This window comes from Apium graveolens, chromosome 2 (genome assembly GCF_009905375.1).
Source record: "Apium graveolens cultivar Ventura chromosome 2, ASM990537v1, whole genome shotgun sequence".
Lineage (NCBI taxonomy): Eukaryota > Viridiplantae > Streptophyta > Magnoliopsida > Apiales > Apiaceae > Apium > Apium graveolens.
Genome location: NC_133648.1, coordinates 318,989,860 through 319,004,018, shown reverse-complemented (window position 1 = coordinate 319,004,018; position 14,159 = coordinate 318,989,860). Strand labels below are relative to the sequence as shown.

The 14,159-nt window shown below is 32.2% G+C and overlaps 3 protein-coding genes and 1 pseudogene across 3 annotated transcripts; 2 read left to right on the top strand and 2 right to left on the bottom strand.

Moving 5' to 3' along the window:
* Window positions 1–835: 835 nt before the first annotated feature.
* LOC141708969 (uncharacterized) lies at window positions 836–2,070 on the top strand. The gene is made up of 2 exons (XM_074512838.1): window positions 836–1,200; window positions 1,315–2,070. The coding sequence occupies exons 1-2, from the start codon at window positions 991–993 to the stop codon at window positions 1,900–1,902; spliced, it is 798 nt and encodes a 265-aa protein (XP_074368939.1). The 5' UTR covers window positions 836–990; the 3' UTR covers window positions 1,903–2,070.
* Window positions 2,071–7,334: 5,264 nt separating this feature from the next.
* On the bottom strand, window positions 7,335–7,429 carry LOC141710001 (U6 spliceosomal RNA; annotated as a pseudogene).
* A 74-nt stretch (window positions 7,430–7,503) lies between these two features.
* On the top strand, window positions 7,504–9,609 carry LOC141708968 (DNA-binding protein S1FA-like). The gene is made up of 2 exons (XM_074512837.1): window positions 7,504–7,660; window positions 9,143–9,609. The coding sequence occupies exon 2, from the start codon at window positions 9,152–9,154 to the stop codon at window positions 9,353–9,355; it is 204 nt and encodes a 67-aa protein (XP_074368938.1). The 5' UTR covers window positions 7,504–7,660; window positions 9,143–9,151; the 3' UTR covers window positions 9,356–9,609.
* Window positions 9,610–9,926: 317 nt separating this feature from the next.
* Window positions 9,927–13,007, bottom strand: LOC141708967 (cell number regulator 8-like). The gene is made up of 3 exons (XM_074512836.1): window positions 12,666–13,007; window positions 11,127–11,329; window positions 9,927–10,376 (listed from the first exon to the last, which is right to left on the bottom strand). Exons 1-3 carry the CDS (start codon window positions 12,913–12,915, stop codon window positions 10,134–10,136), a joined length of 696 nt encoding a protein of 231 aa, XP_074368937.1. The 5' UTR covers window positions 12,916–13,007; the 3' UTR covers window positions 9,927–10,133.
* Between the last annotated feature and the right edge of the window lie 1,152 nt (window positions 13,008–14,159).

The following is a 14,159-nucleotide window of genomic DNA, read 5'->3' as shown; positions in this document are numbered from 1 at the left end:
GAGATCAGATTATAACTACCGTGCATATCAGAAGTCAGATTCATCAGCAAAAGACGAGGCTCGTTGAATTACCTTAGCAAGGCAATTCAACGATATTGGATCTGCAGACTGCAGTGACAATGGTGGGACTCGAGAGCAATCTAATCTACTGGACTAGAGATTCAGATGAACTTCAGAGTTGCTCAGTGAAAATGTCAGGCCTGCAAAATAAGGTGTACTCGAAAAAGGTAAATATTTTCATAGTCTTGTATTGATTGCAGTTTGCAGATGATCACATGTTCGAACTATTGAAACAGTTTTAGTTACCAAAATAAGACTTGCAGAGAAGTCTTCCTTCTATTGAGTTACGCGAGGTTATTGACTATCCAAATAGGTAGTTCTACGTGGATTTTACGAGTTTATCAGATCAGAATCAGGAAATGACACGATAACAGGGACAGACGCTAACTTATGTGCTACCACATTAACTTGTGGCTTACAAATCGCAATTAGTCTGAGAAAAACAACGTAGAATTTGCTGCACATACATATCCAACTACGCCTAAGTTGCGTAGAATAATTTCCCCCCTTCACTGTTCCATCTGATAGATTGAAAATGACAGAAACAAAGAAAAGGAATCATCAAACGTCGCAAAGTTGAAGAATCAAATTATCTTAGTGTTGCAAAAGAAAACATCATTAGTATAAAGACAAAAAGAGAAGTAGTAATCACACAGTAAATCAAGATTGTGGACCTTGTGATTGCAGATAAACATGGAGAGATTAGTGAATAAGCTAGGTGGAAATTGTGAAGAAATGAGCCTCAGCCACAACTAATTTTGTCTTTATGGACCCCTTCCCCTTGCTTTCACTGCCACCACAACTGTCACTACCATTCTGTTTCATTGGCTATTTAGTTCTGTAACTTTGCTTCGTCGTAAAAGATCCCCGTATATTTTCCTCTACTAACACACACTAGTAACCTAAATTCTCTGAAACTTTTAAGCTCTGATGGCTTGCAACTCTCTGCTAGCAGCCATGGATGGTCTTTGGTATCATCGACTTATTCTTTTCCACCCGTCAGACCCGATTTCAGTACACGAGCCTGTTTCTGGGGAATCGTTTAGTTCATCGTATGATTCATATCAGTCATCAAGCTGCACTTCCATAACTGAACAAGACCATGTCTTATCAGATCAATCTTTACTCACTCCTCAACAGGTAAAAAATTTCGCCTTGCTACTGTTTTCATTTTCTACGCGTGGTATCGTGCATCACGCACAATATTTATCGATATGTTACTAAACTGTTGGTTGGTTATTTTACAAACTGCAGAGTATGGGTTCAGAGTTGGAAGAAAGGGAGAAAATTATCGAGGTACTGAAAAAAATAAGACCCTCGAGACTAAATAGAATCAAGACTCGTTCTAATCCATCATCACCAACATCAACTCCACCTAAAGCCTCTAGAAATAAGAAGTACACTGGTTCAGTCAGGAGATTACAGAAAACCATGAGCTGCAAGAGCTTAGGGGAACTCGAAGTTGAAGAAGTAAAGGGCTTTATGGATTTAGGCTTTAAATTTGATCCTCAAAATTTAAGTCCAAGAATGATGAGTGTAGTTCCTGGATTACAAAGACTCGCTGGATCACAGAACAGCGAGATCATACAAAAAGAGACGATTGATCACGTGCTTGCAACGAATAAATTAGACGATCAAGAAGTAGCTTGTGCTGGAAATGAGATGAAATCGGAGTCAGGTGAAGTCAGGAGACCTTATTTATCAGAAGCATGGCTCATAAGGAGGCCTGATTCACCACTTTTGAAGTTGAAAATTTCGAGAAACTCTGAAGCTGGTGATATAAAGAAACATCTGAAACAATGGGCTAGAACTGTGGCTACTGTAGTTCAGCAAGATTCTTGATTATTCAGTACTGCAGGTACAAAGAAACATCATCAATATCCATCTCAATGAATGCTATACATTTATCATACTTCAATTGTACATACTATGAGTGAGTAAATTAATATACATGGTTGCTTCGTCGACATTGTTCTTAATCAGTGATATTCGATAAGGTTGTTGGGTTGACATTGGCCTCGAAAAGTATAAACTTCCTTCCGCATACAAAACCCTCCTTCCCCGTCAAGTTAACTTGATCTTGTACTCTTTAACAACCTCGAAGTAAACCCTTTTATATGTCAACGTTGTAAAAGATTATAAGATCATGTTCGGGCCTTCGTCTAACACCTTAAGATTTTAGATGGACTGATTACTTAACATTGTATCCGAGCTCGGATTAGGGAGGGACTCGGGTCCGAGTCCTCACACCCCATTTATTTAATTTAAATATTTGTTGTTGGTATTGGTATTGGTATTAATTGTATTCGTCGTTGTCAATCATAGCGAAGTATATCGTACTTCGCTACGATTGAGAGGAGTGTTAAAGATTATAAAATCTTGTTCGGACCTTCTTTCTCTACCACCCCAAGGTTTTAGAAAGGACTAACGCTCCATTTTCTTCAGATTCTTCCTTCCTCTTTATCATTGCGAGTGAGCCGTCAATTTTACGTGAATCATTCGAGCACTACGATTGATTAAATTAGTTGAAGGTGCCCCAAATATGTGAAATTTGCAGTCTTGTTTAGTTTGTTGCATATGTAGAAGAAGAGGAAATTGATTCTAAATGAGAAGCGAAATTACTGTTGTAGCTAAGTTCTAAATTTTAGCTAATTAGAACCAAACGTAATTTGTTTGGCTTCTTAACCAAGAACTGTCCCACATTACTCACATGCCTCCAGAATAGGAAGGAACGAAGAAACACGCAAGGAAACATAACACTGGCTTGTTGCTCAGTCCCCTTTGGATTACGGGTTGGCTAACGAGAATGAGAATGACTTTCAATACAAAAATGTATCCTATGATCCAAACATTTTTAATATTGGTTGGATCACGGTTAACTAGAATGAGAATGAGTTTTAATACAAAAATACATCCTATGTTCCAAACATTTCTAATATTGTGAACTAAGTAAATTACGACTTAAAATGAATAATTGACTTATAAATGATAAGTAAATTATAAATTATAAGTTATATAAGGGTTTATATAACTGTACTTAAAAAATAAAATTATTTTTACTTAAATGAACTAAAATAAATATTTTTTATATACAATTAACTTAACTCATGAGTTTTGAATTAATATAATATTTATAAACATATATTTTAAAATTAAAGTTAATAAAAAAAAAATTAAAATAAGTTAAGAAAAAATATGTCATTGTCAACCTTCAAGTTATCAACTTATAAGTTGTAAATTCAACTTATAAGTTGTAAATTCAACTTATAAATTGGGTCGACAAACACTCACCAATTAATTATCACAGACTTATAAATTATAAGCAGACTTATAAATTATAAGCAGCTTATAAATTATGAGGAAAAGAGGCCAATTGTTGGTTTATTAAAAGTGGCAATTTGTAGTCCAAAGAGGTGAGCAAATGAACAATCATTTCTTTTGCAACTAGGACAAAATTCAAGGGGGGCAGATGGGCTCACAAAGCAAGTTGATCAGTGTTTGTTTCTGTTTGTTGTTAAATTAGCAAGTTAACATGCGTATCACATGTGCAAACAAGAGGGGACCTTCACTTCTTCTTTTTTATTAAATATGGCTTATAGCCGCACAAATGAGTATCTATTCTCGTAAATTCTCGGGGTGAGCGAGAATAGAACCCTAAGAGGACAAAAGATAAACTCTTAACCAATTTAGCTATCCCACCAGCCTCACAAAGACCTTCACTTATTGTCAAAACTTAGAATATTAGTTATGGGAAAATTATGCAACTACGGTTAAAATATTTATAGGGAGATACTCTCTCTGTCCCTCCCATTTATTTACACTTTTCTTTTTGGAATGTCCCTTCCAATTATTTACATTTCAAAATTTTCAAAAATAGTAAAGTTTTTATAATTTTTAAATCCACTACTTTCCTCCACTATACCCACTTTATACATATAATATTAATCGGTCCCACTACTTTACTCACTTTTTCAACTTTTCTCCACTATTTTATCATTTTTCTTAAATTCCGCGCCCCGCCCAGATGTAAACATTTGGGAGGGACGGAGGGAGTATGAGTTTAGCCAATAAATTGCTATTTGGCATAAATTTATTAAGAGATGATCACATTATAATTAGCGGATAATCAAACAAACACATACAAGGAGTAATATAGGGGTAATTTGAGATTTTTTAAAAAATATAACTTATAACTTAAATTTAAAATGTGTAATATAAATAATAAGTAAATTATGATTTATAAATTATTTATTTATTTGGATAATTTTATTTATAAATTGATAATAAATTAGTGATGTGTTTGATAAATAAAATAGAGTAATTTTGTCAAATAATAGTCTTCGTTCTTAAATAATAATCCCTATGACTATTATTAGAAAAGTAGGGAGTACTAAAATAAGGAATACTGAAATTTACCTATATGAACATGAAAATATCAAATACAAATCGCAGGATAAATAAAAATCCTAGCAGATCGAAAACTTAATATATTCAATATTAATAGAAAAATATACTTTATATAAGTACTAAGTAAAGTAAAGAGCAATTGAATAAACAATGTTACTTATTACTTTAAAGGTAAATAAGAAAACTAATAAATATTAAACATTTTTTATTATAATATAATTTCATCATACAATTTTACAAGCCGAGTTTCGCATACTATTCGTGAATATTATTTTTTTGTTAATATAGTCATATATTAATAGGAAATTTTTGATTCGATAAAAATTAATAAAGCTTTCTTATCAATAATCCTAACCTAATCATGTATGAACATAAAACGATAGATAGTAGAGTCGAGGGTGATTTTACTTTTATATAAATTAGTACAAAAAAATTAGTGATGTGTTAATACTTTCTTTATCTTTTAATATATGAATTTTAACTCTCCGACACACATGTTTAGTATGTTTGACCATATACTTAAAATTATTTTTTTCGATTTTTTTTTGAATAAAAATTTTGATCTCATAGTTTTATACAAAAAAAAGTTAAAAATAATAATTCTAGTCATGTGGTCAAGCGCCAAAAAGACAAATGTCATATATTAAAAAACAGAGGGAGTATTATGTTTATGTTGATATTTCAGAGCTATCACTATTCAGGTATTTGATTATTTTACATTTGAATTGTACTTTTATTTTAAAATCTAATAAATAAGTAAATATAGTGAAAAACACTATCCATGTGATATTTTTTAAAAAATCACGTAAAAAGGAGACCTAAAGAAAAAAAATTATTTATTTCTTCCTAACTCTAAATATATATTAGTAAGAAAATTATTTTAAATTAATTGTACATTTTAACTCTAAATTTAATTTTATAAATGATATTCAAAGATTATTTACCAATAAAATTTTAATATTTACTCTATTTAACATATTAAACATTTTTATTATAATATTATTTCATCATACAACTTTATAAGCCGAGTTTCGCATATTATTAGTGAATATTATCTTTTGTTAATATATTTATATATTAATAAAAAAATTGGCTTAGATAAAAATTATAGTCAAAGATCAATTCAACAAATTCGGAATGGAAGTCTGGATTACATTATAGTGTTTCACAATCATTCCTACCAACCTAATAATCCTAATTGATATAAATATTAAAAATTTATTTATATAAATAAATTGTAATTATGTATGAACATAAAACGATAAATAGTAGAGTTGAGGGTGATTTATTTATATAAAAGTGTATCATGATTTTGACATGAATCGGAAATTGTATTTCTCCCCTTTTTTTACATGTTCCTATAATGTTCCTTTCTTCTTTTAATATTAATAGCCTAAAATTCGTGCGATACACGGATTATTTTTAATATTACATATTTTTTTATATTTAATTTGATGTAAAAATAAATAAATTATGAAACTTATTTATTTGAAATTTTAATAATATAATTTGATAATATTACTAATATACACATAGGTGTATAAGTTAGTGATATTACGGTTTTAAAAAATAATGTAATGATTGAAATTTATACTGTTATTGATATTTATAGGTTTGTTAACGAAAGATTATTATATTTATTTAAAAGGTAAATTTTAGCTGAAATTAATAATATATGAATTGTCATTACTCTGTTAACCGACCAAATTCAACTAACTATATTCAGATTTATGTTAGTTTAAATGTTTAAACCCGAATCAATGATAAAATTTTACGTGTCAATGGCAAAAAAATTATGTTAACTTGAGGATCGTTATATCAATCAAATCCAGCTAATTTTACTTATTATTTAGTTTAATTTTGTTTTAGCCGAGAGTGATTATTATTTTATTTTAGACCGAATGGATAATATGTATTATTTTGTTTTAGTTTGATAACATTATATCGACTCCACGAATCTTCTTTCAAATTTTTATTTTGTTATATTCCGGTCGAACAAGATAATGTTTTAGCGGGATTTCAAATTTTTATTTTGTTATATTCCCGTCCAATAAGATAATGTTTTAGCGGAATCAATAATATTTATTATTTTATTTTAGCCCGATTATTCAAATACAATTAACCATACATAGTTTTTTTATTTAAAATTGGATCAATAGTATAATTTTGTTTAGCCCAATTAACCGGGTGGATTTTATATATTATTTTGTTTTAAAGAAAATCATTAGATATATTATAATTATGTTATAAATATTTATCTGTTTATGAGAGTATTTTATTTTAAATGTTATTATAATTATGGTGACCAGATCAACTATCAACTAAAATTTCAATATTTCATTTTTAATATAATGATATAGATAGATAAATGTTTATGTTGACATTTCAAAACTGTCACTATCTAGATATTTAATTATTTTACATTTGAATTATGCTCTTATTTTATAATCTAATAATTAAGTAAAATGAAAAACATTGTCCACATGATATTTTTTTAAAAAAATCACATAAAAAGAAGACCTAAAGAAAAAAATATAAATTTATTTCTTTTCCACAAACTACCAATTAACTAAACAAACCTCAGTTGTTTAAAAAAAAATATATAAATCATAATTTTGTCAGCAAGAAAATAATAACATATTGTTAAGATTTTGTTTGGTCCATGATTTGAGATATCTTTCTAATTTTCTATTAGTTTCTAATTGAATTCGTGTAGTTTTAATAACATTAACATTTCAAATATGTGAGGTGAACGGGTTACATATTGGGTGGCGATGCCTCATTGAATTATTAAATGAAATCGCTGAAATACGTTCGTTCTCGAACGTGTCATAACATTTTTGTTCATGACATTTTATACCCTTCTAAAAAATTTGGACAATTTCTCGATTAATGCATGTCTTCCTTGCGCACGGATCACGATAATCTTCTTCCATTTTATCAATTGAAAATTTATTATTTCATTATTTTATTATTATTTCACCTAACATTAAAAAAAAAAATTGACCTAGAGTAAGTCACTTGACTTTTTTTAATAATCCTTATTATCTAAAATAAAAAAGAAAGACATAAACATAAGTAGTTTGGTTGTTACAGTTGTTGTCTCAAAGTGTGCAGCCTCTGTATCTATTTTGTGTTCACATTCACTGATCAGGATTTGCCTGATCTCAACTCTCTCATCTCCGATCGCACGGTACCTATACATAAAGATCTCGATTACTCTATCCTTTCTTATGTATTTTTATGTGTATGTATATGTTTTTTTTAGCTTAGATCTGGCTGTTCATATTGGTTTTTAGATCTCCTTTACATTTCTGTCTTTGGATCGTTTGTTTTGATGTTTGGTTATTTGAGCTGAATTTTTTGATTTAGAAATGGCTTGTGGGTGGGAGAGAGAGAGAGAGAGAGAGAGAGAGAGAGAAGAGAGTGGGAGAGAGAGAGAGAGAGAGAGAGAGAGAGAGAGAGAGGGAGGGAGGGAGGGAGGGAGGGAGAGTGGGAGGGAGAGAGAGTATGGAAAACATAACATGCTTTGTTATTATGTAAGGGAAATGAGAAATGTAAGTACAATTGATTGATTTGTGTGCATACTTGTATGTTTGATATAAATCTTAATTGTGTTTAACTTTAGTTTTGTGTTGAAGAATGGTGATTCTGAGAAATTTCCTTCATGGTGTTTGTTAATATTATATCGCTGTTTAGGAGTTTATGATGGAAATGGTCTAAGGTGCAGCTAGTCATGCTAGATCAGATCTTTGATTGGACTCATTTTTGGTTGTCAGTTTGTGATATTATTTTGTGTAATGTAATGCAAATGTTTCACACATGTCTGGTTTTAGTTGGTTGCTACAATTTGATTCTGAATTGCGGAAGCTGGTTTAAGAATCAGCTATTAATACTGTGTTAGATAGTAGTTTGAGCTCCTTTGGTTCTTAAAATATGAGATCATAGAATGGAATCATGCAATGGCATTGGTTTCAGGCTTAAATTTACTAGTCGCACTTGGTTGATTGAGAGTCTCTAGTCGGTTGATTTACATTCATATTGAAGCTTGTAATTGTCCACCTGAGCATTCAGTAAGTTACTTCTACTGGATTGGATATTAGGACTTGGCTCTTTTTTGGTTGTGAATTTGTGATATTATTGTGTGTAACGTGTGCAATAGTTTCAGACCCATCTTGTTTCTAATTATTTGTTGCTACAAATTTATGTTGAGTCGCGTAACCTGGTGCAAGAATCAGCTAGTAATAATGTAATAGATTGTAAGTTGAGCTCTTTTTGTTCTAATATATGATATTACATGTATGGAATATTGAAATGGTTTCGGGCTTAAATCTACTGCTCTTACTAAGTTGAAGGCGCCTGATATATAATTGGTTGCTTCACATCCATACTGAAACTTGTAATTCGCTCCTAGGAGCATTCAATAATTTAGTTTAAAGGTGTTTTCTTTAAATTAATCTATTTTGTATTGTTTCTTAATATATTACTTGTGTAATCGAGGTAATTACTAATAATTGTGCCGGGTGATAATTTTTTATAATGCCCAAGGTTGTAGTGCTATCCTGATGGCCATAATATCCATTCTTCACACATTCCCTCCTCTTTCTTATTTTCTTTATGGTTTGCCATCCTGTAATATGTTGAACTTGCATGTCTGTCATCTTTACGTGAGCAGGTGAATATCATGGATTCCGAAGTTCAAGGATTCAACCCAGGATTGATAGTCCTTATCGTTGTTGGCGGGCTTGTTTCTACATTCCTTGTTGGGAATTACTGTCTTTATGTCTATGCACAGAAGAACCTTCCTCCCAGGAAAAAGAAGCCGGTCTCCAAGAAGAAGCTGAAGAAGGAAAAATTGAAGCAGGGTGTTGCTCCACCAGGAGAGTAGACGCCTAGGCAGTGTCAACTTTTCTCTCGATGTTGAGGAATTGTCATCATAGTCCATCATGTTGAGAACCTTTGAAAACCTCTGTATCGTATGGATACGTTGTCTAGTGACTTCTTTTACTGTCTTGATATCATTTGTAGACTTGGTTCTGTTTAGAATTTATACTTGACACGCTATATATCCCTGCCTGGGCAGTGTTTAGTGTTCGCCTGTATGAGGATTTTACTTGCCATTGCCGTTCACTTTTTAACCTATTGTAAACTCGATATATTAATCAATAATGCTCTAAACTGGGCATCACGCCTGTATTTAGGTGAAATTAATTTATATACTGTGTCCATTATGTCGGGACCAAGAAAAAAAATTACTTTAACGAGTTTATTAATTTACTGGTATAAAAATACACTGTGTCCATTATGTTTGAACCGTAGAAAAATATTATTTTAGCGAGGTTATTACTTTATCGATTATTACTTCGTCGAGGTTTAATTGTAGTACTCGTAGGGAGTAGAATAAGACGCTACAATGCGAGTAAAGTGCAGTTGCCTGGCTCAAAACAATTGTGAATCTATTTCACACAAGACAAACAAATTTTTTATTACATTGAAGATGGTTTGTTTCACTTGTACACAAATTTTAAAACAAATGTAACAGCTGGAATACAGAAAAGTTCAAAAGACATGCTCCAAATTTGCTCAAGCAATAACATATTACTTAAGTGTTGATAATACAGAAAGACAACACCAGCAATGTGTCTAGATTAAAGGTAGGAGTACTCTCATACTCCACTACGGCCCATACTCTGTTCAGCTGGCGGTATCATAACCAACACAGGCTGGGCATTAAACCCGGGATGAGGAAGTCTGCGACGAAGTTCACGACCTTCCTGACAAATGGCGCATGGATGGCAGAAAACATGGGTTGCAAAATCACAAGCTGATTCACACTGCTCTTGTTGTGCCTCATCCTCGATCATACCTCCGCAACATCCGCATGATCGGCTAAGTGCCTCACAGCTACCCTGTATTATGACAATCGTTAACATGAATATAAACATTGAAATCCATCTATCACTTGACACGTATGAGAACTTGATCACTACGAATAAGATTTGCCCCAGTGATCATTAGAAAAGGGGAAAAGAATAACATAAGTTCCATAATCCATCTCAAGAGCACATATTTATCATAATCTCAATAACAAACAAAACAAGGAGCATGTCTTTTGTCGCTAAATAGAACTTAAACTCCACTGGTCAACTACATTTGAACTAGTTTTGCTGCTAAATAGAACCTAGACTATATATTCTTCTCATTAGTAGAAACTATCTCTGGTTTGGGTTTTCAATTGTGTATTTTGCTAGCACTGGATTCCTCAGTTATATCTCACCAGTTTTAGCATTGCAATAGGTTTGCACTTTATAGAAAATATTAAAACAACAATATTCTGTAAGATATGTACAAATATAGATTCTTTAAAAGAAGGCAGAGAACAGAAAGATCTGTGATCAAATTATCTATTACATTAGAACTCACAGAACATACAAGCCATTTATATTGTAACTAGAAGTTCGTAGATATAAAATAAGTTAGGACAAAAGGGAAGAGTATGAGTGTCGCTGGCTCGCCACAAAGTACACAAACAAATAAGTATCACACTTTAAGCCATGAGAAGGACACATCCATCAAAATTTGACCTAATATTATCAGCCAGACTAATAAATGGAAGAGGTATCATTGCATTGGTATAGTCAAAAAGAGAAAAGACTTGCCTCTAGGTTGAACTTTCGTCGAATAGCTGAACGAGTTGGATATGAAAACCATGGTGCCAGACAGTTGCCACCGAATAGACACTTACCAACCACGTACAGAAAAGAGTAAGGTAAACAGTGGTTGGTGAAAGTTCCGGGAGAAGATCCAAGTCTCTCAACATTGCTTCCATAAAGAACACATGGAGCCACACTTCCAAGAATACCTACAGACATATTTGACAACCAATAAGGAAAAATCAGCCCAATATAGAAACGTAATTAACAGGCAATACAATTAACTTTTACAATTAACTGCTAAGTGCTCACATTTAATCACACAAAAGGCATCAAAACTAAAGGACAACAATGTTCAATTAAACGAATAGTATATAATGTAATTGCACGAACAAAAAATCTGGAGTATAACTTGAGTACAAGGTGGCAATTCTGAAATTTTGCATCAAAAAATGTGCTAAAATGTAGCTCACTCGGTATCAGTTTTCTTCTTAGAACTGAAGTAAGAGTTTATATTCAAATTTAACTTCTTCTCTCGGGCAATAATTTTACAACCCTGGCATTTGTCTTAAAGGAGGGTCTACCATAGTTTTAGCAAATGTGGGAAAAAAATTGTTCATATATTACTCCAGCAGGTAACTTAAGTACCTACAGGGAAAGCCATCCTAACTAAACAAATTTACTTAAACCTAGTCAATCCACAATCAGAATGCATGAGAGTTGAGAGTGCAAATGACAAAAACAAATGTATCCATAAATTTAGAACACATATGTGCAGACTTAGATCGAATCTTGAATCACCTTATTGAGGTATACAACAATTAGACCACTTATCTAGGCTCCACCCTACGAGTCTACCTCCTCTTTTCTATACCCCAAAAGAAAAACATAGGCTGTGCTCAATTATTTACCACCTCATCCTAACCTCAACAATTTGATCAAAGTCAAAGCAGTAATCTCGGAAAACAACTGAATATAACAATAAAAAAACAGTCCATGTTTTTCCATTCATTTCTTCAAAATTTAATTATATGCATTCTACACACATTTACATAAATTTCAACATAGCAAATTCCAGTTCACATAAAAACAATCATTTGAGTGGATTTATAAATCAGATACATTAGGATTAATAATAATTCAATACACATATTAGATTGAGATAGAGGGAGAGAGGGGGGAGAGACAGAGAGAGAGGGAGAGACAGAGAGAGAAAGAGGGGGAGAGAGAGAGGGGGATAGGGGGATACAGAGAGAGAAAGAGGGAGATAGGGAGAGAGAAAGAGGGGAGGAGAGAGAGATAAGATAGAGAGAGAGGAGGGAGATAGGGAGAGAGAGTGAGATAGGGAGAGACAGAGAGAGAAAGAGGGGAGGAGAGAGATATATATATATATATATATAGAGAGAGAGAGAGAGAGAGAGAGAGAGAGAGAGAGGAGGGAGATAGGGAGAGAGAGAGAGGAGGGAGATAGGGAGAGAGAGAGAGGAGGGAGATGGGGGGAGAGAGAGAGAGAGAGAGAGAGAGAGAGAGAGAGAGATGACATACAAACTTCAAGATCACTGCTACAGAAATCATCATTACGACCAAGACAAGCACATAAGCTGGAATCCCAATGAGCTCTCTCCACAGGCTCACCAACCACACTCACTTGACCTAAAGCAGGCAATCCATTAACAGTCCATCCATAAATTGTCTGACCGGTAATCGCCGCCGGAGAGTCGCCGGCCAGCTTCTTCACCGGCTTTTCATCGATGTCCTTGTCCAAAAACGGATTGGATTCTTCGTGATTCTCCATTAAAATTAGGTAGATCTAAAGAAAGTTTAGTTTGGAAAATAGGAAAGTGTAGTGAAACAAAATTAGAAATAATGGAAAGCCAGGCCCCTCTTGTGGAAACGGTGAGTCACTCGTGAGTCACTCGGTGTTTAGTGAACATCGATAACCCCGCTTAACTTTTACTGCCACATTAATTAGTTATAAAGTAAAATTATAGAATAAATTTTAATTTCTTCAAATTGAATTCATTATATTTAATTTATATAAAAATCTAACCAATGTCTTTAACAGTTTAACTCAGTGATCGATACCGGAGTCTGTCAATAATACAATACGAAAACAACACAAAAATGACGGGTTTAATTTGATATTTTTACTATACGGACACAAAAATACACGCATGGATTTAGTGTTAATTTTGGGTTTATATTTTGGTTCACGACACGAAAGGAAAGTATACGAAATAAATAAATATTTAAATAAATTCATCAAAATTATATATATATATATATATATATATTAAAATAATATTTTTCATATAATATTTAGTGAAAATAGATATAAAATAAATTTAAATTTAAATTTCGTAAGACTTGACTGCACTTTAAGTCTTTATAATTTATTGACTTAAGACTCGATTAGTAAAAAATTAATATTTAAATATATCTTCTAATTATTTTTATTTTTATTATTAATTTTAAATTACCGAAACACGTCACAAAATATACACGAAATGAAGTATACGAACACGAAACTAAACGAATTTTTAACTATTCAAATTTTGATTAAACATTAATAACACAAAACACGAAAATATACGAAACGAACAAATTGTCACCTATAATCGGTACTCCTCGCTCTTGTGAATTTTGATTACCCTCTTCAATAATAAAATGTTAGTAAAAGGTAACGACTTACTATGTCTCTTTGTGCACTTGCCGGTCGTGGAGGTTATCTTATTTCGCGATAGGTCTTCGTCTGTGGTCAACCCGTAAAGTCCTGCTGGTCGTGTTCAGCTTGAAAATCGGAGCAATTGTTCGGCAAATGCGAGAGCTAGATTATTTAGGTCTATTTTGTAAAGTCAATTTGAGGATGACACACTCTTATATGATAATTTTAAATGATTATATATATTTATATAAGAATAATATTTCTGAGATTACTCGAAAAGTTGAACTTACCTTAGATATATGCAGTGTTCTAAAAATCCCCGATTTTTAAAAAAATCTCCGATTAATTTTTAAAAAATATTTGGCCGATCTATT

Excerpts from the sequence above, each read along its gene's own strand:
- LOC141708969 (XM_074512838.1), top strand. The coding sequence starts at position 991 with ATGGCTTGCAACTCTCTGCTAGCAGCCATGGATGGTCTTTGGTATCAT. Across the intron at positions 1,201-1,314 it reads CTTTACTCACTCCTCAACAG|AGTATGGGTTCAGAGTTGGA; the intron begins GTAAAAAATTTC and ends TACAAACTGCAG.
- LOC141708968 (XM_074512837.1), top strand. The coding sequence starts at position 9,152 with ATGGATTCCGAAGTTCAAGGATTCAACCCAGGATTGATAGTCCTTATC.
- LOC141708967 (XM_074512836.1), bottom strand. The coding sequence starts at position 12,915 with ATGGAGAATCACGAAGAATCCAATCCGTTTTTGGACAAGGACATCGAT. Across the intron at positions 11,330-12,665 it reads TAGCAGTGATCTTGAAGTTT|GTATTCTTGGAAGTGTGGCT; the intron begins GTATGTCATCTC and ends ATATGTCTGTAG. Across the intron at positions 10,377-11,126 it reads GACGAAAGTTCAACCTAGAG|GGTAGCTGTGAGGCACTTAG; the intron begins GCAAGTCTTTTC and ends GTCATAATACAG.